This window comes from Brachionichthys hirsutus, unplaced genomic scaffold (genome assembly GCF_040956055.1).
Source record: "Brachionichthys hirsutus isolate HB-005 unplaced genomic scaffold, CSIRO-AGI_Bhir_v1 contig_248, whole genome shotgun sequence".
Taxonomy (NCBI): domain Eukaryota; kingdom Metazoa; phylum Chordata; class Actinopteri; order Lophiiformes; family Brachionichthyidae; genus Brachionichthys; species Brachionichthys hirsutus.
In genome coordinates this window covers 452,883-473,485 of record NW_027180328.1, presented here as the reverse complement: position 1 = coordinate 473,485, position 20,603 = coordinate 452,883, and the positions used below count along the sequence as shown (strand labels likewise).

The window sequence follows — 20,603 nt, the reverse complement described above, 5'->3', positions numbered from 1 at the left end:
AGCATAAGTATGCAGTGTAACTTAAGATGTTTATTTACTGTAAAGGGTTCTTGTTTTTAGCTATTTATGATATGATTGAACATTAGTTTTCTACCAAGCATTATTTGAATAATAAATACAACAGCAATAATGGTCTGTCTCTTTCATGTGGCACAAAGATAGTTGAAACATTTAGGCAGTTTTACTTAACGTCTCACTGAGCCCACTAGTTTTGTACTCTGAACCGGTTGCTTCTCAGCTACATTAACAGCGGCTGCCGCGATGTCACTTGATGTAGGAAGGCTCTTGTTTTTACATTTATCAGCTGAAAAATTACATGAACAAGGGAGAATGTGTTGATTTAAGTATATAAATGCACTCAAAAATACTGTGATTCTGAATGAAATAAAAAGGGGAAAGTCTTCTGTTCTCCCGGAAAGAAACAAGTGCAAAACTTCAGCTAGAACATTACTTTATATTTCATATGCAGACTGAATACATTCCGTACATTTCTGAACGAGATTCATGAATAGTTAATCACAAAAGGCCATTTATGTATAAAACTAATAGTAAATGAGAGACTTTATGGGGAGTCTCCTACAACTGGTATACGTTCTAGACGCTAGAAATTCAAGTGAAGATGTGAAGAATATGGATAGCAACCTATAAACACAAGAATGTTTCACATCCTGATGGGGTGGCAACTATGAACAGGTTAAGAATTGAATTTCCATTTATCAGGTCAGATTACTTGGTTATTATAAAGTCACTGGAATTACATTTCAAGTTTTAACATCAAAGTAGTCCCAATGAGGAACTTTAATTGTATTTAATCGCTGTTATTGTTAACCATCAAAAGAGCCGGATGAAAAATTGGCCATGAGAAAAACAACCTCAACTTTCTTAACCACCTAAAATTTGATGCAACCAGACGGGGTCCTTTGTTTTTAGGTGTTTTAGGACCACTTGAAATTGAGTCAACGCTTTTGACCATCAATAACATGACATAAGGCAAAGAAATGTAAAAGTAGAAAAACATATACTGTCAAGAAAGGAAAAATAAAAGATTGGGAGGTGAACGGAAACGCCCATCACTGGCTGATTACAGTATCTTCTTTTTGAGGATGAGCGGTCCCACGTTGTCTCCAGTTAGCTCATTGTGCTTTAAGTGCGACTTGTCACAAACAGGAAACTAAAACAGGAAGCATCTTAATATTAGCCATCAGCGAGACACAAACATACACTTCCATACATTCACACATTTAAAAGAATAACTACATTTACTTTATTAATAATAATAATAAAAACAAGTGAGCTGCGATATCGCCATGGACACAGACAAGATCTGAAATGAAACAATTAACTTACAGTTTTGGAGCGCCAGCAGCGACAGTAACAAACATTCGCGCTGTGCAGGTCCTCAATGTCTATTTCATTGACCACTTTAGGGTTCTCCTTCTGGATCTTCAGGTTGATCAGGCTGTCTTTTTGCTTCTTCCTCTTAGGCAGGAATGGCCGAATGGTCAGATAGCCCAGCAACGCCAGGATACCCAGGAGAGGCAACAGCCGGAGCCACTCAGACACTACACACACACATTATAACACAATTATTACACTTGCAGGTTCATTATTTATGTGAATATTGGTCCTATTTATAGCAGGATGAGGTCTAAAATCTGATGCTTTAAATCAAAGCTTGAACAATCAGTCGATTTGTCGGGTGCAGAGCTGCTATTCTGAATCTCTTACTCACTTCAGTCATTTCCTGAGGAGCTTCCAGGTCTGCTAATGTGAATATTTACATTCCTTTAAAGCCGTTCTGTGTATCTGTAGGTTATGAACTCATAAACTGTTTGCATACATCAAGTGTTGTGTTTAGTTCTCCATTTATGCATAATTTATTGTCAAAATCCTATTCCAGAACAGAACTGATGCATTTACTAAACAAAATTAACATTATCCGCAGCTCTTGTTGAATTTGCAAAGCCTAAACTTCCAATTAGGAAAAGGATTAGCATTGTGGGAGACTCAGATCTCAAAGCACCACAACCAGTTCGGAGTTTATAAATGGTGTAAAATAAGACAAATCAATTCTGGTTGACTCTCCAAACAGGCCATATAATCCACGTATATAGGATATGTAATGTATATACCGCACCATCTGAAAGGGTTTCCTGTGCACGCCCCGGATCAATGGTTGGTCGCCATTGTGCACGTACAGAAAAGAGCTTCAAATGGTAATGCTGCCGTTTTTAATTCTGCTACTCCCGACTACAGTACCGGTAGTTCTAATTTCTTCCCGAGGCGACTACAGGTCAGAACAAAGAACCTGCTGCACCAGTCGGAGGAGTCTGACGTCTCTCATGTGTATTTCGACTTTATCGCTGCACTCGATCTCAGAGGAGTATCGTCTCACACAAGCAGCCATGACAGGAAATGCCTTTGAGATCCCAGTAAAGTCCTTTTGGAAAAAAACAATCCTTCTGTCCACCATACATGGAGAGGACGGACAAAGTGAAGCACAGCGAGGATTAACAACAGTTATCTAATTGTGCTATTCACAATAACTTATACGTTGTATAGTAAGCATAACTCTCACTGACATAATAACTATGTCAATTACAATCATTTCAGTGAAAGGACTTTGGTGCCTAATGGCACAATCGTAAACTCTCAATCTGTTTATGGAATTATAGCTCATTTGTAGATGCTTTTAACAAACCTTTCATCTTCTAATCATCGGTGAGTGACAGAACTGACTGACAGGAATCACAATATGTAGAAAATAATGTCGAGACTCTCACAAGTTTTATCAAGCAGCGCTAATAACGGCTGTCGCCAAAGTATTTTCAGTGATGTTGGACTAGCTCAGGTCTTCTACTTTTCGGTTTTTTTTTTTAGGCTATTTTAGGTTATTTATCCTGCAGCAAGAAACTGTGTAGCAGTTGCAGCCAAAAGTAGGAAGAGTGTAAACAGCGCCAGTCAAATGTCCGGGCGGTTTACAGTATATCTATGAGTGGATGCAATTCGGTGCGGATCCAAAACTAAAATCTGGAGCCAGCAGATGTCAATGTCTTCCTCACAAATCCTTTAATCGTACATTTTGTACTGATCTGGGTACGAGTTTGCTTTAGGATAAACTGCAGTCCACGTGAGCTTCGAGAACATCATTCAAAGGTTAACTTTAGGAGATCAACTACAAATATCCTCCATTATCCATTAATGTGGCAATTTGTCACCTTAACCCTCAGGCGTGGAAGTCACAAATAAAACATCTATCACCATTTCTCAAAGCCCAGAGTGACATCTTTAAATGCAAAAGAAACAAAGTCCATTGGACTGAACTAGGGGGGAAACCCTCAGACCATTTTAGGATCTAAAAATGAGTAAAAGGTTCTGAACACTGACCTTGGAGCAGCCTTTGTTTTGAGACTGTCCATTACCTATCATTTTATTTGATCTAATCTGACAGATTTTTGAACATCTCTTGATTTATCTGTTGACACGTCCACCTCCACAGTAGAACTTTTTTTTTTTTTTACTGCGTTTTCGTTTGCAAGCTAGCTAAAGAGCTAATGGTATCCCCTGAAAGTGGCCCCGATGGGCTTTTAAGACATCTTCGCAGGACAGTAAGAATAGCGACGCAGCTGCGGCTCATTACCTGTTAATCTTGCAAATCCGCCGATCGTTTCAGGAAGAGGAAGCTTCTTAAGGTACGCTGGAAGCTGAACTTTTATTACTCGCGAAATACTTTCTAAAACCATGTCGAATTACTAAGTGTAGCAAGTTTTGCGGTAGTTCCTCTCATGTCACTGCGTTCATTTTTGAGCGCAGCTTGCAACCGGTACGTAGATAATCAACGTAAGACTTGGGAAACAGCTCACGGAAGTGCGTTAATATTTTCGCGAATCCACGTAGCAGCTGCCCATGACTGGGAGAGCGCGTGACCCAATCAGCGTCGGCAGAGTTGGTGGTTCCTGATTGGACAACTTGAATTCAGCGTGAATCTGCCGATCTCTGCCTACTTCAGTGCTCCTCGTATATTTTGGATTTTACAGACGTAAAGATTTTTAAATAAATGATAGCTATGGTTCAACATTCTACATAATTATTCTCGCTAATACGTTTATTAAAAAATAATATATAAGGGGTCAACTCGACAGTGCTGCGCATTTCATTAGACATTTCTTTATTATTTACCCATCTATTTGCCTATTTATGTGTTTTTTTGTAAATATAGATGCCAAAAGTTAATTTCCAGTTTTTAACTAACTATTATTAGTTAAACACAGTCAAGGTGACAGTTACTAAAAAGCGAATCAATGTTATTGATGCGCCCTCTAGTGCTGAAACTATTTTGGGAATGCATCTTGTAGAAAACTACAGTATCCAGAAATCAATGCAAGTAGAAGCGTTCAACTATTTCGCCTGACATAATTCAAGTGTCTATCGTTACTTTATATCATACTGTAGCAGAAAAACACAATTAATCCGCCATAAAGACATTGAGAAATATGAGTTTTCAATCTGAACCTAGGAAATATTTAGAAGTTAATTCTAAAACAGGCTATATATTTCATAAGGATATTAGTAGTCAACTATAAAATGTGTGGCAGGCCCTCTGGTTCAAGTGTCATTGGCGAATGACCGAAGATGTCTCGTAGCAGGTTGTTTGCCAGGCTGCTTTGTAAGTATTCTAGTAAATACGTATTTAGTTTGACAGTTTAGTGGCTACAAAAGGGGGCATGGTTGTTTATTCTGTGTTGTCTTTTAGCTCAATCACAGCCTGGTTAGCAAATCTCCTCTTGGCTGGTTGGCAGTTAGCTTCCGAGCTCGTTAGCTTCTTTAGCTTTGCACTAGTTTGTGTTTTTATAACTCAATGACAACTTGTCAGCTTTGCGCAGAAATATGCGAATAATCCCCTGCCAGTCACCCGACAAATGTTAATGTGTCACCTTCCTTCGTTACTGTCTTTTTCGCTTGCTCGACGTTGTTTTCGTGGAGCAGCTCACGTTTCATTTCGGATAAGTGGTCACTCGGTATTCTGAGATCCAGAGCATGATCTGAAGTCAAAGTGGATGTGGCCATTCGACCGGACTAGGTGGCACGATCGATGTTGCGATTTAACAGTAGTTTAGAAGTTGTCACTTTGTCAGCACATTTGTCCGAAATAGGCAACTGAACTTTGTACATTGGCTTTGCTAACTTGTCTTAGACTTGTTATGTTCGGAGGACCAAAGGTCAAAGCATTAAGGAGCCCGTCTTGTATCGCATTACAACCTGTTATTTTGTCAAATCTTTGGATGATGCCAAGACTTTTATCACTACTGCTCTGCAAGATTGAAGGTGGCCTTTGTTTATGCCTTTCCTTTGCAGAGTTGAACCAGCTCTATTTTGATATAGGGATTTGCTATTTGAATAAATGAGAGTAATTAACTTAAGGGAGACTAAGGCACTGAAGGATGGCCTCCAGTTGAAGGTGCAGGTATCAGCGTTCGGTTAGGGTATTCGTTCATCTGTTAATGGAGAAAAATCAGATTGGCATTTAAAAAAATACAAGTCTGCAAGTGTTTGGTCTTTTATTAAGTCGTTTTTATGTTTAAGAACTAAAGTGAAATTTTAAACTGTAGATTTATTTTTCTTGCACGAGTAAATGTTTGTTTCCCTCTGTCTTGTTCAATTTAGTGCAGCAGAGTGGAGTCAGGCACTGTTATACCGGGACAAGAAATAACCTCTACATCAACAAAGACACAAAGGTCATTTGCCAAGGTTTCACAGGAAAGCAGGTTTGTACTGACAACGTATTACCATAAACACTTTATTATTATTATTATTATTATTATTATTCGTACGTAGGGCTGGGGAAAAAAAATTATGTTAATTTTGAAAACACGAGATTCCTCCAACACGAAGACGGCAGGCCGAGCACTGCTGCTCCAAAGCAGATGACGCATGCGGAGCGATTCACCAACTGTGTGCCGTATGATCGCGGCGGAGGCATGAATGAATTGTCTAAAGGTGGAACGATTTAATTGGTGCCATAATTGGCACCAGTTTTAGGTGGTGATGGATATCATAAATTGTTTTATGTTATAAAAGTCGTAATAGTACGACTTTAATCTTGTAATGTGTTAAAAAAAAATATTTGTGTCCCTAATACTCCGTCGTAATTTTGTTCTTATGGATAATGACTAACGATCATTCTGATTGTAATGGATGTATATGCAAGTACCATTTATATAATTACTGCACAATGGATACATCCAGAATTAAATTACTCACTCAAGTTTAGTTAATGATCTGTGTAAATGCTGCATGCAATGCGTATCCTCCAGTCAGTGGACACTGATATAAATTAGTCGCTGTATTTGTCCAAGTCGTTCATGAGGGGTTTGAGGAAAAATGTTTTTTTTTTTTACAGGACATTAAAGTCAGCCTCTTGACATTGCATTAATTTAGCTTGGAGCAAATTACTCGAGTAACTGACTGCGTATTTTTGAGAGGTTTGCTGTGCCTTATTGTTGTAATGTTACATGGGTGACAGAAATACGGACGCTTGTGTTATGTGGTCGTCGAAAGGAAAATTCTAATGCATCTTAACTCCCAGAATCCCTCCTGTCATATTGGAGGCTAAGGTAATGCTACCCACTATGCCATTAGAGAATGTGTTTCAAATACGTTCAGGGTGCAGCGTATAATGTTCGTTTTGTGTGGACCTAGAAACCGTTAAAGTTCTCCTGTTTAGAGGGAATTATTTTGGATGCGTTTCCCCGATGATAATTGTTTTGCTCAGGCACCCTTATCTCCCCTTCACGTAGATACGGTTCATGCAGTAGAATTTAATTATTTCTACATTTACTCAGTCATAATATTTGTCTGGCAACTTTTTATTTCATCCTGTTATTTTTAGATGGCATGAAAAACTTCTGGTGATTCATTTGGAACCCTGTCTAGTCAAGGAGAATAAAAAATTTGGGCAATCATGTTCAATAAGCCAGAAATGAAGACTTCGACAATATATATATACCCCTGCTTTGTCCTTGCGCACATTTCATTTTTCTCCGCTTTCTCTTCAACATAATAAAAGGTTGTTAAATATAGTTCCAGTGAACACTCTAGGTAATTAGAAAGGGATGAGAAATGAAGCAGGGGCTATTGAGTGCACAGAGTGGTGTCTTTTTGCCTTGATAAGCAAGCAATTTTTCAAATTTATTATCCCCAACACTTTCAATAATAATAATCACTGGCAAAAAAGAAATTAGCGAAGTTAGCAAGGTGAAGAAGCACATTACAATTCTGGATTAAAGAAAAAATACTCATGGACAGTTTGATTCCTCTCAACAAGCTAGTTACAAGTTTACATCAAGGTCGTTCGTTTGTAATAAACTGCCTGCAGACTGATGGCCTCTGTTCAAGCGAAAAGTCAGTTGAAACTTGAAACGAGTTTGAATCACATTTTCTTGGAAGATGCAACCGAAGATCACTGATGATTTCACCTCCCACGTTCCACTCCCTTTAGTGTTATTGCTGCTCTCTCTTTTTTTTTTTTCTATTTCAAATGAAGCTTGGTGGCTGAATGTGTACCAAACAGAACGCTATGAAAACAAAGTAATAATGTTGGAGTCATGTGAGATTACCAACAGTGTCTCTTTTCCTACATGTGTTAATGCCTAAATTGACTTTTTTTATATTGTTTTTAAGATTTGAAAACCATCATTTTATCACACTCCCTACAAATGGATATATATATATATATATATATATCTCATATAGTGTATGTTGTGCATCAGCTTGTTTTAGCTCCTCATTGAATCTGACATTGATTGAAATATTCAAATTCTTAAATTTATTTATGCAAGATTTGTCATTTCTGGTCAGTAACAACATTTAAAGCTGAAGCTATAGTTTGTGTTTTATGTATGCAGCTCGCCCATACCAAACTATTCCTTATCTATGTGATATTGTGAATTGTGAAGAAAACGATGACATTAGGTGAGCAAAACTCTCATGTGAAATGATGAAACCTCATTTTGGATTGGAGCAAATGAATTTCAGGAATAAGTGACCTATGAGTTCAAATAACATGTAAACAGTCTTTCTGGGCAGATAATCTTTTAAGCAGTGCTGGATGATATAAAAAGAATATTCAAGAGGTGCTTTAAAAAAATAAAAAAATTTGACATTAAACTAGCCTTGCTTCATTAATTACCTGATAAGACCATGTCCAAATACTTGGAGAATCCTGATTCAATTTTGTATCCTTGCCTCTGCTCAGAACAAACGATTAATCCTGCATGGCAGCATGCCGGTACATGTTCCCTCCTCCCTGTCTGCAATGCTATCGCGTTGATGATCCTCCAGAAGTGGCTGCACTGCGTTTCATGATGCTCGTATTCATACGGATCTCGTTTGCTTTGTAGGGAACATTTCATAGCCAGCAGTCTCTTGACTATGGCTCCAAGTTAGTTGGCGGTGTATCCCCCGGTAAGGGCGGAAAGACTCATCTTGGCCTGCCCGTCTTCAATTCAGTGAAGGAGGTATGTATGACCAGTTTTAAAATCTGTTAAATTTACTGGCAAATGTGTGACATGCATCTGCTGCTAATATCCCATGAAGGACCGTTTGAAGGTTTTTCCACATGGTTTTCAACTGAACATTAGGTGGCACTATTTCATAACTGTAGAATCTCCATTTGTAATACACAATCAATACCTTCATTTCTCACTCCAGGCAAAGGAGGGCACAGGGGCAGATGCCACGGTGATTTATGTACCTCCTCCATTTGCAGCATCGGCCATCATTGAGGCCATCGATGCGGAGATGCCTCTGGTGGTGTGCATCACCGAGGGCATCCCCCAGCAGGACATGGTGAGAGTCAAACATAAGCTCCTGCGCCAAAGCACCACCCGCCTAATAGGCCCCAATTGCCCAGGAGTCATCAATGTAAGTTCACGCACACACTATCTCTCTCTCTTGCACATATACACCCACGTGCTCGCACAGACCATTTGGCTCTAGAGAGTGAGCTGCAAGTACAAACACCCTCTCAAGGTTCCAGGCGCAATCCATTCTTAATGAATAATGATATTCTGTTAGCTTTTTCAGGTCTGAATGTAAGTCAGCTAAATACTTGCAGAACATTAAAAAAGAATATTGCTAAGAATAAAGTTAGAATTTTTAATATTGCCATCAGTTGTAATAAAGCAACATTTCTTTTGTGACAAATAAAATGTGTGAAGTGAGTAAATCTTTATTTTTTCCTCTTTGCTTTTGGCATAGGACAAAGTTAAATAAATGACCGTCTGCTATGGAGACGAACTTATATACGCTTAAAAACATGTTAAACTGGAGACAATCTGTCCAGTAATATGGATGCAAATTTTACTTTACAAAATATTTTGATCTTTTTTTCTTTTTTTCAGCCTGGAGAATGCAAGATTGGGATCATGCCAGGCCACATTCACAAAAATGGACGAATTGGTGAGCTTCACTAATTAATCTGTGAAATCAAATACTTTTTTTTTGAATTGCTAAACATGGACTTTTCAGAAGGAATAATATTATATTTCCCCTTTTTGCTCTCAAGGCATTGTGTCTAGATCGGGGACCCTTACCTACGAAGCCGTGCACCAAACTACACAAGTCGGCTTGGGACAGTCGCTCTGCATTGGTGAGTTCCCATCGGTCTGTCTTGTTCCTTTTATAATATTCTATTCGTGAGTCAATTGAAGAAATCATTGAAGACACTTTACAGACAGTCATAGAAAATATAGCTGTGTCCAACTTCAGGAGCCTCGTCCCCTGAAAGTAGCGCCAGGCTGCGTTGAGTGCTGTGAAGTGGGACGATCTAGTCTATAGAGAATTTCAGCAGCTCTTGCTGTCCTTGCTCCTCGTTCACATGCTATGCCTGTTGCATGGCAACACTTGGAGCTGAAGTTTATCTGTTGATTAGTCATAAAGTCATTATAATAAAAGCTGTAGTGTTATGGTTGCAGAAGTTGTAATAATAAGTAGAACTACAATTTGTTTTAATTAAAGCTATTTTACAACCGGAGAACTTCTTTATTTTTCTGTATCCTATCAAAAGAAATTGAGATGCTTCCCTCTCACCTCTCAGCTGCCGAGGGGTGTCCGTAATGCCGGTATGGGAAGACAAATCTAAACGTCTCCACCACGCAAAAACCGGTAGATCGTGGCGCAGGGTGGGCCCTCGGAAAAGAAGGCAGTCTTTGAAATGGGAGAGCTTTTGAGTTTCATTTAGCTTTAAGGATGTTCACCTTTACAAGACTCGCATTAACATCTTACTGGACTGACGAGACATAGGAAGGTGATCTAAGTTCACTTTGCAATGAAAGGCGGTGATGTTTTCTGAGAATAGCGCTCGCACTTTGTATTGAGAAAGCACTTACCCAGTGATGAACGTACCTGAGACAGTTCCTCTCGTGGGATTGAACAGAACAATCGAGTGGCTACGACGGGGAAAGACGGAAACTTTGCTTTCAACTCTTTTTCCTTACAATTAATTTCTTGAGGAAAGTGCCCTTCGTCTCCAGAACATCAGTGTTCTTTTTGGTGCACCAAAATGTAAGAGTGAGCTTCTGCAATATATTACTGCTTTAAAACATCGAGGTTTTAATGGAAAGACCATGTTTTAATGTATGACATGAATATATTTTTAACATCTTTAGCCATTAATAAGTTATCGATTTTAATAAAAGCTTTTTAGCTTCCTCTTATTTCTCATCTCTATATGAATTACAAGCGAACACGACCGGCTCGTTTTTGGTTTTTTTTAGTGGATATGTGGAAAATCCCTTGATGTGCTTATTCTGTTATTACTTCACTTTTCTCCTGCACTATTTTTCTCTAATTTACTGACATCTCTTTTGAATTATCAACACAGCTTGAAGCTGTAATTTTCTGTGAACAAATACATTCATATATTTATTCGTCCGCTTTAATTACTTCACTCACTCCTGACATGCTGTAACGATACCACGGGCAAAACCGGCAATATAATTATGTAACTATTTTACAAACGGTTTCCTTTCAGGCAACTTATCTGCAACCAGGAAGTCTTTATCAAAGGACTGGATGGTAGGGGTGGGACGAGACACAAATACCACGAGACGAGACATCGCGCGAGATTGAGATGAGATAAAGTTGAATAATATTACATGAAAAGTATTCACGATATGTTTTCTTTTATAAAGCAGACCGCAACAACATTAACAATCTAACATTTTTGTCTGTTATGTGTGTAAGTAAGAGTTGATCATCTACAGTGGTTCTGGGGAGTGTTCAGGCCTGCTTCCTCGCTTTATCGTGTTAAAGCTGTGTTTTTACATGAACATGGAACAACTTTATTGACAAAAAAAAATTGAAAATGTAGTTAAAATATAAAAACAAAAAACATGTAATTGGTTTACACAAAAATAGATGAGACAAAGTATTTGAGTGCTGGATTGAAAAAGATATCGCACAATATCAAGCAAAGCTTCTTCTTATTCCATGACAACAGTCAATATGATTCTCAAATGCTCACAGCAATGATCTTTTTTAGGTATTGGCGGGGATCCATTCAACGGTACAAACTTCATTGACTGTCTAGAGGTGTTCCTGCAAGATCCCAAGACGGATGGCATCATCCTTATTGGAGAAATTGGTGGGAATGCCGAGGAGAATGCGGCAGAGTACCTCAAACAAAACAACTCTGTAAGAAAATAACGCACTGAACACCCATTGTTTTACGCCACTCTTTTGATATTGCTGCTACCCCTCTGCGGATATGAGTGTGTACCACCCTTTCTCAAATTGGCTCTTTGTTATGCCCTTGAAATCTCTCAGAAGTTGAAAGTCTGTGAAAGTTTAGCTCCTTTTTTGTCACAGCCTCGGGCTTTCGCTCTTGGTTGTCTGTGTCAATTGTATAATACAAAGAGTGACAGCTGGGATGAAGGGATGATTCAAAGGGCATGTTCTAGAACTCTGCGGCGATGATGAGCAGTGACCCTTTTCTGATGCCCATATGTGATAAAGAGCAGCGGGTGAAGATTGGCTCATGTAGCCAAGTTGCTCCGAAGTTGTAATTGACATTTTTAACTTCAGCAGGCTTGTACTTGGCATTTTGCTCCTTGCAGATGGCTTTTAATCTTTCTGTGAGGATATGGACTAACTAGCCGGTGAGGGGTGGGTGGGTGGGTGGGGGGCTTAACCAGCTGGGGTTGTCTGAAAGCATGGCGAAACGTTTTGTCCAACGTTTCAGGGCACATTTTTATTTTATTTTTTCTCTGTGGTTCATTTTCACGCTGCTATTGAAATAAACATTACTAGATATTTAAAACCACACATATTCCCAACTGATCAGAGCTATTTTTAACTGAGTATTACGGAACGCATTGTGTTCGAGAACCGAGGTTCCACAGCATGTTGCTTTGAGGCAGGAGGTGATTGGTTGTTAAATGTAAACGCATAGTAAATTACGACTTGATGATCACAACTGTTACTTTATCATATTCAGCTTGGCATTCTAAGCTATCTGGCTGGACTTGAATGAGTTGTCAGCTGTTTGGCCAGCTATGGGAAGCCGTGTGTGAGTGTGTGTGTGCTGTTTTTTTTCTTAGTGTGTGTGTACATGCTTATGATGTTGTTGAGATGAGAAATTGACATGATTTACTCACAGCTGCTGTAATGCATGCAAATCTCCCACTGGCATCTCAGGAAAATGACTTCTCTCACCACCCCCAGCCAGCCTATCACCCAAGTGTTGACGGCAATGAATAGTCTAAATGAAGCACTTGTATGGGGGGGGGGGGGACCCAGCGGGGCGTAGGAGTGAGCTGCAGAGCCTCTGTGGGAAGTCATTTGTGTCGCACATCAAGCAGAATACGATAAGTTTGGATCAAGTCTGCAGAAAGATTATATATATTTTTTTTTAACCTTGGAGTTAAATTAATTTCAATACGTTTCAGTTCACACCACTAACAGATTAACCTAGGGCAACGCCGATGTGTAAATTTTCTGTTAATGTAAAAGGTACAAGAAGAGCAGCACGTTAGCTCAGCCAAAGCGACAAAAAATTGGCAAGCCAGTGATTTATTGTTTCTGCTGCAATGTCACAGCTCTTCTAATTTATCAAGACGATGATTCCCAGTAGTTGTGCTTTTATGTAGCACTTTGGCCGGTTGTAAAATCCAAAAATTCAGTACATTACTTATGTATGGATTTTGTAGGCTTGAACTTGGGTAAGGAAGTCAGTAAGCTTATTCATTTCTTCGACTTGGTGGAAAACCATTTCCTGCATTTAGAGAACAAATGTCGGCAGTGTTCCCCCCCCCCCCCCTACCCTACAGAGCAGATCTCGCATACTGTTCAGTCAGAAATGTTAATTAAAAAAACCAAACTTCTTGCTTTCTGTGGTGACACGCTGATCTCAGTCAGTTGCTCGCCCATGACAAGCTGGGATCGGCTCCAGCAACCCCCGTGACCCGCGAAGTGGAAAAGCAGAAGTGAAAATCATTTACACGATGCTTGTTTTGGGCAAAATACAATAACCTTTCAAAAATAAATAGGACAAACATAAGGATGGTAGTAAGTCCATGGTATCGTGACACCGTGTTACGTTGAGCCCTGGCCACGTGATGACGATGAGATGAACTCGCCACAGCAATAAACCAAATCGGGACATAAAACTGTTTTATGCTCGATGCCATCACTCATAGCCTGATATAAATTAATATCAACTTTACAGTTTCGCTCACAATGAACACCAAAACTGTGTTCTGGTGCATTTGTGTCCAATAATATTAAATATGCTAAGCCTTTATGAGAAACTGGGATATTAAAGGTTTGGAAGCTTTGCGTTTCAGTATCCGTGTTAGAGCTGATTTACAGCCGACTGTTTGTCTATTGGTGCCTTAATTCTGTGTAACTTAAGAAAACAACATTTTGCTTTCCACGTTGCTTCTGCTGTCAGATTTTATGATGCAGAGCATATTTCAAGGTTCAGTCTTCATCAGCGTCTGCTAACATAATATGGTCTTAAAAGTCACCTGTATCAAAGGGCTGCCTGCCATCACCTGAGATTCTGAAGTCAGAAATAGGCTTCACGCAGAATAACCGTATTACAATTTGCTTCATGCATATCAAGTAGGGTGGAGTATTCGGAGCCTAAGCTCCCGTAGAGATTTACTGATTTTTTCTTTTCCTATTTCGGACAAGTCTGTCTCCGCTGAACTTAAACCCCTTGTAAGTCTGTGGAAGCAGCACTGACAACAACTGCAGGCTGTAGACCAAGGGTAGGGGGGTGTCGGTGAGCTCCATGTGTATGTGGACGCATCAGATTTATTCATGCTTACCTGTTATGTTTGCTGGGGCGTTAAAGTGTCTCGGTTTGGTTTTTTAAGCTTGTGAATTTATTTCCCCGCCATGCAAGCCTGCCGCTCTGTGTTCACGGAACAAAACGCCGCTGTCAGGTTGGCACACGCAGAGCCAGCTACCTTATCGGCCTCATAATTAAGGTAATGCGTCTGAACCCGGTAACAGTTGAAGCTAAAAGATTGTGACGAGGTGGACGACTGTACGACTCCGGTATGGAATGCAAGTGCTTGGTATCCAGAGAGGCAGGGATTAATAGAGTAATTAAAGCACTTTCGTTTGAGGCAGGTTTAACACTTGGTTCACAAGAGGGATGGTTTGTTTGTTCAAGATGCGATTTGACTTCTGAATAACGAGCGAGGTTCGTTGCTAATTTGTTTTGTACTTGCAAAAATCTTTCAAAGCCCAGAACAGATGCCTGCAACATACTCTGAGCACTTAAAAGTGATGGTCCCTCTCTTCATTTCCTTGCTAACTGTGCAAGTGTTTATGTCTCATTAGCGGTGCATTTCTAGCCAAAGTCCTCATTTCCCCAGCTGATATACATCTTGCTAGTCTTAATTATTGAAAGTCATCTTCTTCTTTTTTTTTTCTTTTCTTCGAATGACTTCCATTTTGCTCCATCTGGGGTGGGGTCTGAATTTATGAGATTGTTGCTGAAACGGTAGCCTTTTTGTGCATGTGTGTGTCTCTGTGTGTGTCTTCTACAATTATGTTAAGTGCGAAGCCTTAGCTGTGCAGACAGTGGCTGTGATGTTGTTGCTGAAGATGAATTATTAGCTCTGGTCACCTTGGAAAATGGTCCGAACTGTTGAATGGAACATCCATCAATGAGCACGCAGCTCACAGACGCTGAGCTAATCAGTGACTGCATGACTAATTACCGTCTCAGGAATGAGATAATATAAAATGGCAGGAGCCCGAGCCCCCTATCTGGTCATACAGCAACCCATGCAATTAAATGGCTTGATTGACCCTTTGTTTTAATATTGCAGGCTGAGATGAAGATGGCTGCTTAGACAAGCCTGTTTCCATGGGGGGTTCTGTAATGGGAGGACACGGGGTGTTACATTTCTAATGAATGAATAAAATGCGGGTGCTAAATACTAATTCTCTCATTTCAATTTCCCCTCCCTTGTTTTGCTCGCTTCTTTCCGACTGTTGATCCACATTGTCACTTTGCTATCCGCACTCTCATGCGCCGTCTCCCCTCGAGCTTCTTCTCCTTTCCCGTCCATGTTTTACCTCCATTTTGCGCCAACGTTGGTTTGTCTCTCCCTCTCCTACAATCAGGGTTCTAATTCAAAGCCAGTGGTGTCCTTCATTGCGGGGCTAACTGCTCCACCCGGCCGTAGGATGGGCCACGCCGGTGCCATCATCGCTGGAGGGAAGGGTGGCGCCAAAGAGAAGATTGCAGCCCTCCAATCAGCTGGAGCTGTTGTCAGCATGTCCCCAGCTCAGCTTGGCAGCACCATTTTCAAGGCGAGTCCTTTTGTTCCAACAACATATTATTGGAGACAATATTACGACACTTAAGAGGGGCCATTCTGCCTTATGAGCGTGTTTCCTTTTAACACTTGAATCAAGCCTTGATTTTAATATGAACATCACTCACTATGAAAGCAGTCTCAACTATTTTATGCTTGTGTTGGCCCATCCAGTCATCATCTATTTCTGACTTGATTGTTGTCTGTCTTCATCTCCATCGGAAATGCCAAAATACAAAATCTTTTTTTTTTTTTTTTTTTGCACTTTTAGAATTGTAAACTGATTAAGGACACACGTGTCTTCATCAGAGATTAGAGTTGTAGAGTAGTATCCAGATCATCTCATCTGTTAAAGACTGCTGAAAAACAGTTGCCAACAACGAGATAGAGATGAATAAGCAGACTTTCAGCATAACTAATTAGGAGTAATGGCAGTATAATGTTTGTAAAAATATGAATGCTATAATGCTACTTTTTGTCTTCACACACAATATCTTATGCTACTGTTAACTTGGAGCACCATCTGTCTTCTCCGAGCAGTTCCAGGGCTTTCTAGGAATGGAAATAGCTGGAGTACAAGTTAAGGCTGAACTTAAAATGTGCTGGAGAGAAAAGCATTAAGGCGGAATTTAATAAACGCTTGTTGACAGTGGCGGAGTTCGCACCTCTGCCCTTTTGATTTGAATTTTACAGTATCTCTAGGAAAGCACCTTTAACAAGACGTGTAAAAAGTGAGCGCATGTATTACAACCATTTTTCATCTTTCATGTGATTTAATTAGCGCTGCCGGCACAACTGCTTGAGAATAGAGATTTACGTACCCTCCTCCTACCTCGAACTTTAATTCATATTCACCGCATGCCACGATGAAACGTGTGCAACAGGGTTGCTCGTTTTGCTGGGCTTGTGTCCATCCATCTCTGTTAAGGACACTGACCACCATGATCAGATTCATAAATGTAAGCAGACATAGTTCTCTGGGGATGGAATGATGGACACCCCCAGGTTCTGCTGCTCCAGGAGGTTCAGAGCATTTCTGCTGTGACTGAGCCTCGACAGGAGTGGTGAAGACCTGCATCTGCAAAAAGAAAAGTCAATACGTGTGTCATCATGTTTAATTTGAATTCTTCAATTATACATGAAGATACAGTTGGGTGGTTTCTGGTAGCAACATAATAAGCTAAGCTAATGACCTCCCTGTCCAGCCTGCGTGTTCCTTCATTTCATCATGGTCCAAACGGCTGTTTGTTTTCATTCCTAACAAGGAGCGTGAAGCTGCAAGTACATTAGTCATCGAGTGAACGTTACATTGTGTACCTTGTGGCGTTTAGGCTACAATACAAATTAGGAACTTAATTGAATAGAACACTGATGATGACCTTTTTGTCCTCAGAGTTAAACTATCCATTATAATACAGACGCTCTTAATTTGGTTTGAAATGGGGCGCGGCATTAAAACACACCTTGTCCTTGTGCAATATTGCGTTGCACAAGGACAACAGATGCTTGGATATAAAAACAGATGATTCAATTCAGAATGAAATGAGAAGTGCGGCAGTTGAACACGGCTCCTTGTTTACATGTGCTTTTCTGCATCCGGGAGAACATTCCATGCTCTTGAGTTTGGATAATAACAATGGCCACTATAAAATGCTGAAGATATTATAGTTTGAAATGTGGACTGTGTTGTTGTTCATCAACTTTGCATTTGATCATCAAACATCATCGATGCAAACGCACAGGCCGCCTCCCCTCGCTCAGAATATGGCTCCACCTGTGCAACAGCTTGATCTGGGATGTTGTTATGGAGATGGATCTCTGTAGAAATGTGGGCACAACTGTCTCTGCTTTTTCATGGGTTGGCCAGCTTGAGTCCTTTTTCGTCCATTTCATTTTGCTGTGGCCGGACATTAGCCAGGAGCAGCTGGACAAGCATTGCTCCCATCCTGGTCCCCCCCCCCCCCCCCATTCTCCTCCTAGGGCAGTCAGGCTGGTTTGCTTGAATGGTTGGGCAGCAATGGTACCAACAAATCTGTTACTTTCAATCCAGACCCTGCGCTTCCTTCTCTGATGGCAAAGCGTTTATTTCTCTCTCAGGTAGTATCTGTTACAGCAATGAAGCAAATAATTAAAGACTGAAACATGAAAGGCTGCCGGACATTCCATCTGCTTCCATGACCATAATAAACTTAAACAGCCTGAATGATTTATTTTCTCTCTTTTCAAATTTAGTTGCTTTGACTTTCACCCCCACAACTTTGAATCGGGATAGATGTGATTGAATCATATACTAACACAAGCAAACTGATTGCTACGTTTACCGTACGTACGTGACATCTTTTTTTTTTTTTTGGTCAAATAATCCCAACTCAAGCCCAGAGAGCAAAGGAAGGAAAAAAAAATGCAGAAGCTGTTTGGCCTCATGCTGGAGTCAAGACTCACTCATTGCTCAAAATATATCTTGTTGGGTCATGTTTAAAGGGAGTTTAACATTTAACATTGCATATAATACTTGCACTGATATCCCAAGGGGTTTCCAGTGCCTTTGGTGCAAGGACAATGTATCGAAAGCTGCCTGATGCTTATCAGAGAAATGAATATGCATGGCAGATTAATTGTGCAACCTCAATGTGTTTACAGAATATCTGGAACTCAAACAGCAGATGGTATTATCCCTTTCCCCTAAATATTCACAGTGAAGTCTGTGCACGTGTATTTCATCTGAAGTTATTTTACGTGTGTAATAAATTCAAAACTCCAAAGTTCAAGGCAGCACACACTCCGCATTTGCAGTTGTTGACATCTACATCTGACCCCAGGTGTGTCAAACCTGTTGTCATTGCCAGCAGGTAATGTCATTTTCTTTCAAATCATGCTTTCGCTTTCCGTCGCCCTTTTTCGATGGTGAATATGTGTCACAAAAGACTGCTAGTCCCCCCCCCGCCCCGTCCCTCCCTTAAAAAACAACAATGCTGCTGCTTATGCTTTCTATGATTCCTGACTTCTACCCATGAGTTACCCCGGTCGTGGCATCCATCTGCATGTCACAGATGACCCCCCTCCTCTTGCTTTGCTGAATATCCTGTCTTTTATTTATTTTTTGTCTTCTCATTTTTTTGTTATAGCTTTGCCCAAAAGAGTGATCCTTGTTCCTCTCCTATTCCACTTATTTCTAAAGAAAATCTCTAGAGTAGGAGACACAAAAGTCCAATCAATCGCTTCACCCGTATTTCCCATTCATTTTATTTTTCTTAGGCTTGCCACTCAAGTATTTAAAAAGATGAACATATTTTTTACCTCAAGGTGGCAGTAGACCTTCGGGCATATCGCATGCCACCGTGGAATGGGTCGTATGGATAAGTACTTGTGTGTTCTCGAGACCTGGTAAACATCATTTGCATCAAGTCTCCCCCCCCCCCCTCCCCCCCTCTGGAATAGAAAATTCTCAAAATGACATGCTATCATCCCACATTTGTGATTTTTTTTTTGTTTTTTTTATTACATTGATTATGCAAACGGTCACATCCTTTTATAATGGTTATCGTAATACTTTCTCATTTGTAGTCACACAGTGTGCTGATGAACACTGAAAATGTGACCTTTCATAAACCATTTATATATATATATATATATTGCAGATGTGTAGTCTATCAATCACACGAACTGAGCTGTTTTTAATGTTGACAACTGCAACTTAGTGACATGTACAGTGCTACATGATTTGCACTCTCCAGGAAAAACAGTCTCTCCAAAGCTCCAGCTGCTTCTGTTTCCCTGCCTCAACAGCAGATCTGGTGCTCAGGATCAAAACAGAGCCGTGTGAATTCTGCATGAATAAATCATTCCCTTCTGTCTATCTCACTTCATTTCATGTTGTGTCTTATTTTCTTTCTTCTTTTTTTCTTTTTCTGCAGGAGTTTGAGAAGAGGAAGATGTTGTAAGTTGTGTGAGAAGACACTCCGACCTTTTACCCCTTGCCTCAAAATTGAGATGAACAGCCTGATCCCAGAGGTGGATTTGTCCTTACAATAAACCGTGATTATTTCAAACACAAAGCTCGCATGCAGTTTTTGTATTGTCATTTCTGCCATGAACGTCTCTACCTTGCAAAAACATTGTGTCTTAATGATATCCTGAATAGCTAATTGTACGCAGCATGAAAGCCTCGTCGATGTTTCATCTTCCTCTACACACTATCTACAGCTGAAGCAGAATGTCATGGTAACTTTTGTGGTCCTCTACTGAAATGTGTGCTCAAGCATTTCTCTGGCTGTCCACCTGAATAAGAAAATCTTTCTCCATATCATTGTCCTGTTGTGTTATTTCTACATCTCCACTTGCATTCATCAAACACTTGGATTCATAATAGCACAAGCCTTTCTGCCTTTGTGAACGAGCACGATGTAAACTTTGATAACATCCGAACGTGAACAAGGATACAGAAGTTGGGTTGTTTTTAAATGAGCTACTGTATGAGCTGCTACACAGGAGAGAAATGGCTTGCAGTAACGAGACAGAAAGACAATGCTGAAAAAACTAAGCCTATTGAGCCTGGAGCTTTCTAACTTGTGTTGCTTTAATTCCTTATTGAATGAAATGTCTAGATGGGGTGTAGTGCAGGACGTTCCAGTACAGAATAAATAAACAGAGGCTTGGCAAACTGACTCCGAGCATCTTCCTAGGTGGTTAGCTTTCCATCTGCAGAAGTTCAGAAGCAAGTATTTTATTAATGGTCGAGTGACTCTTTCTGTCACCGTCATATTC

General features: G+C 40.1%; 2 protein-coding genes across 2 annotated transcripts; one reads left to right on the top strand and one right to left on the bottom strand.

Annotated features, from left to right (window-relative positions):
* Positions 1–455: 455 nt before the first annotated feature.
* cisd2 (CDGSH iron sulfur domain 2) lies at positions 456–3,829 on the bottom strand. The gene is made up of 3 exons (XM_068757005.1): positions 3,641–3,829; positions 1,348–1,562; positions 456–1,171 (listed from the first exon to the last, which is right to left on the bottom strand). The coding sequence occupies exons 1-3, from the start codon at positions 3,741–3,743 to the stop codon at positions 1,082–1,084; spliced, it is 408 nt and encodes a 135-aa protein (XP_068613106.1). The 5' UTR covers positions 3,744–3,829; the 3' UTR covers positions 456–1,081.
* A 721-nt stretch (positions 3,830–4,550) lies between these two features.
* LOC137912879 (succinate--CoA ligase [ADP/GDP-forming] subunit alpha, mitochondrial) lies at positions 4,551–20,140 on the top strand. The gene is made up of 9 exons (XM_068757013.1): positions 4,551–4,666; positions 5,665–5,765; positions 8,400–8,516; positions 8,710–8,922; positions 9,402–9,459; positions 9,566–9,649; positions 11,543–11,694; positions 15,646–15,834; positions 19,754–20,140. The coding sequence occupies exons 1-9, from the start codon at positions 4,633–4,635 to the stop codon at positions 19,778–19,780; spliced, it is 975 nt and encodes a 324-aa protein (XP_068613114.1). The 5' UTR covers positions 4,551–4,632; the 3' UTR covers positions 19,781–20,140.
* The last annotated feature ends 463 nt before the right edge of the window (positions 20,141–20,603 follow it).

Excerpts from the sequence above, each read along its gene's own strand:
- LOC137912879 (XM_068757013.1), top strand. The coding sequence starts at position 4,633 with ATGTCTCGTAGCAGGTTGTTTGCCAGGCTGCTTT. Across the intron at positions 4,667-5,664 it reads GTTGTTTGCCAGGCTGCTTT|TGCAGCAGAGTGGAGTCAGG; the intron begins GTAAGTATTCTA and ends TGTTCAATTTAG. Across the intron at positions 5,766-8,399 it reads AAGGTTTCACAGGAAAGCAG|GGAACATTTCATAGCCAGCA; the intron begins GTTTGTACTGAC and ends TTTGCTTTGTAG.
- cisd2 (XM_068757005.1), bottom strand. The coding sequence starts at position 3,743 with ATGGTTTTAGAAAGTATTTCGCGAGTAATAAAAGTTCAGCTTCCAGCG. Across the intron at positions 1,563-3,640 it reads CGGATTTGCAAGATTAACAG|TGTCTGAGTGGCTCCGGCTG; the intron begins GTAATGAGCCGC and ends GTGTGTGTGTAG. Across the intron at positions 1,172-1,347 it reads GCTGCTGGCGCTCCAAAACT|TTTCCTGTTTGTGACAAGTC; the intron begins GTAAGTTAATTG and ends TTCCTGTTTTAG.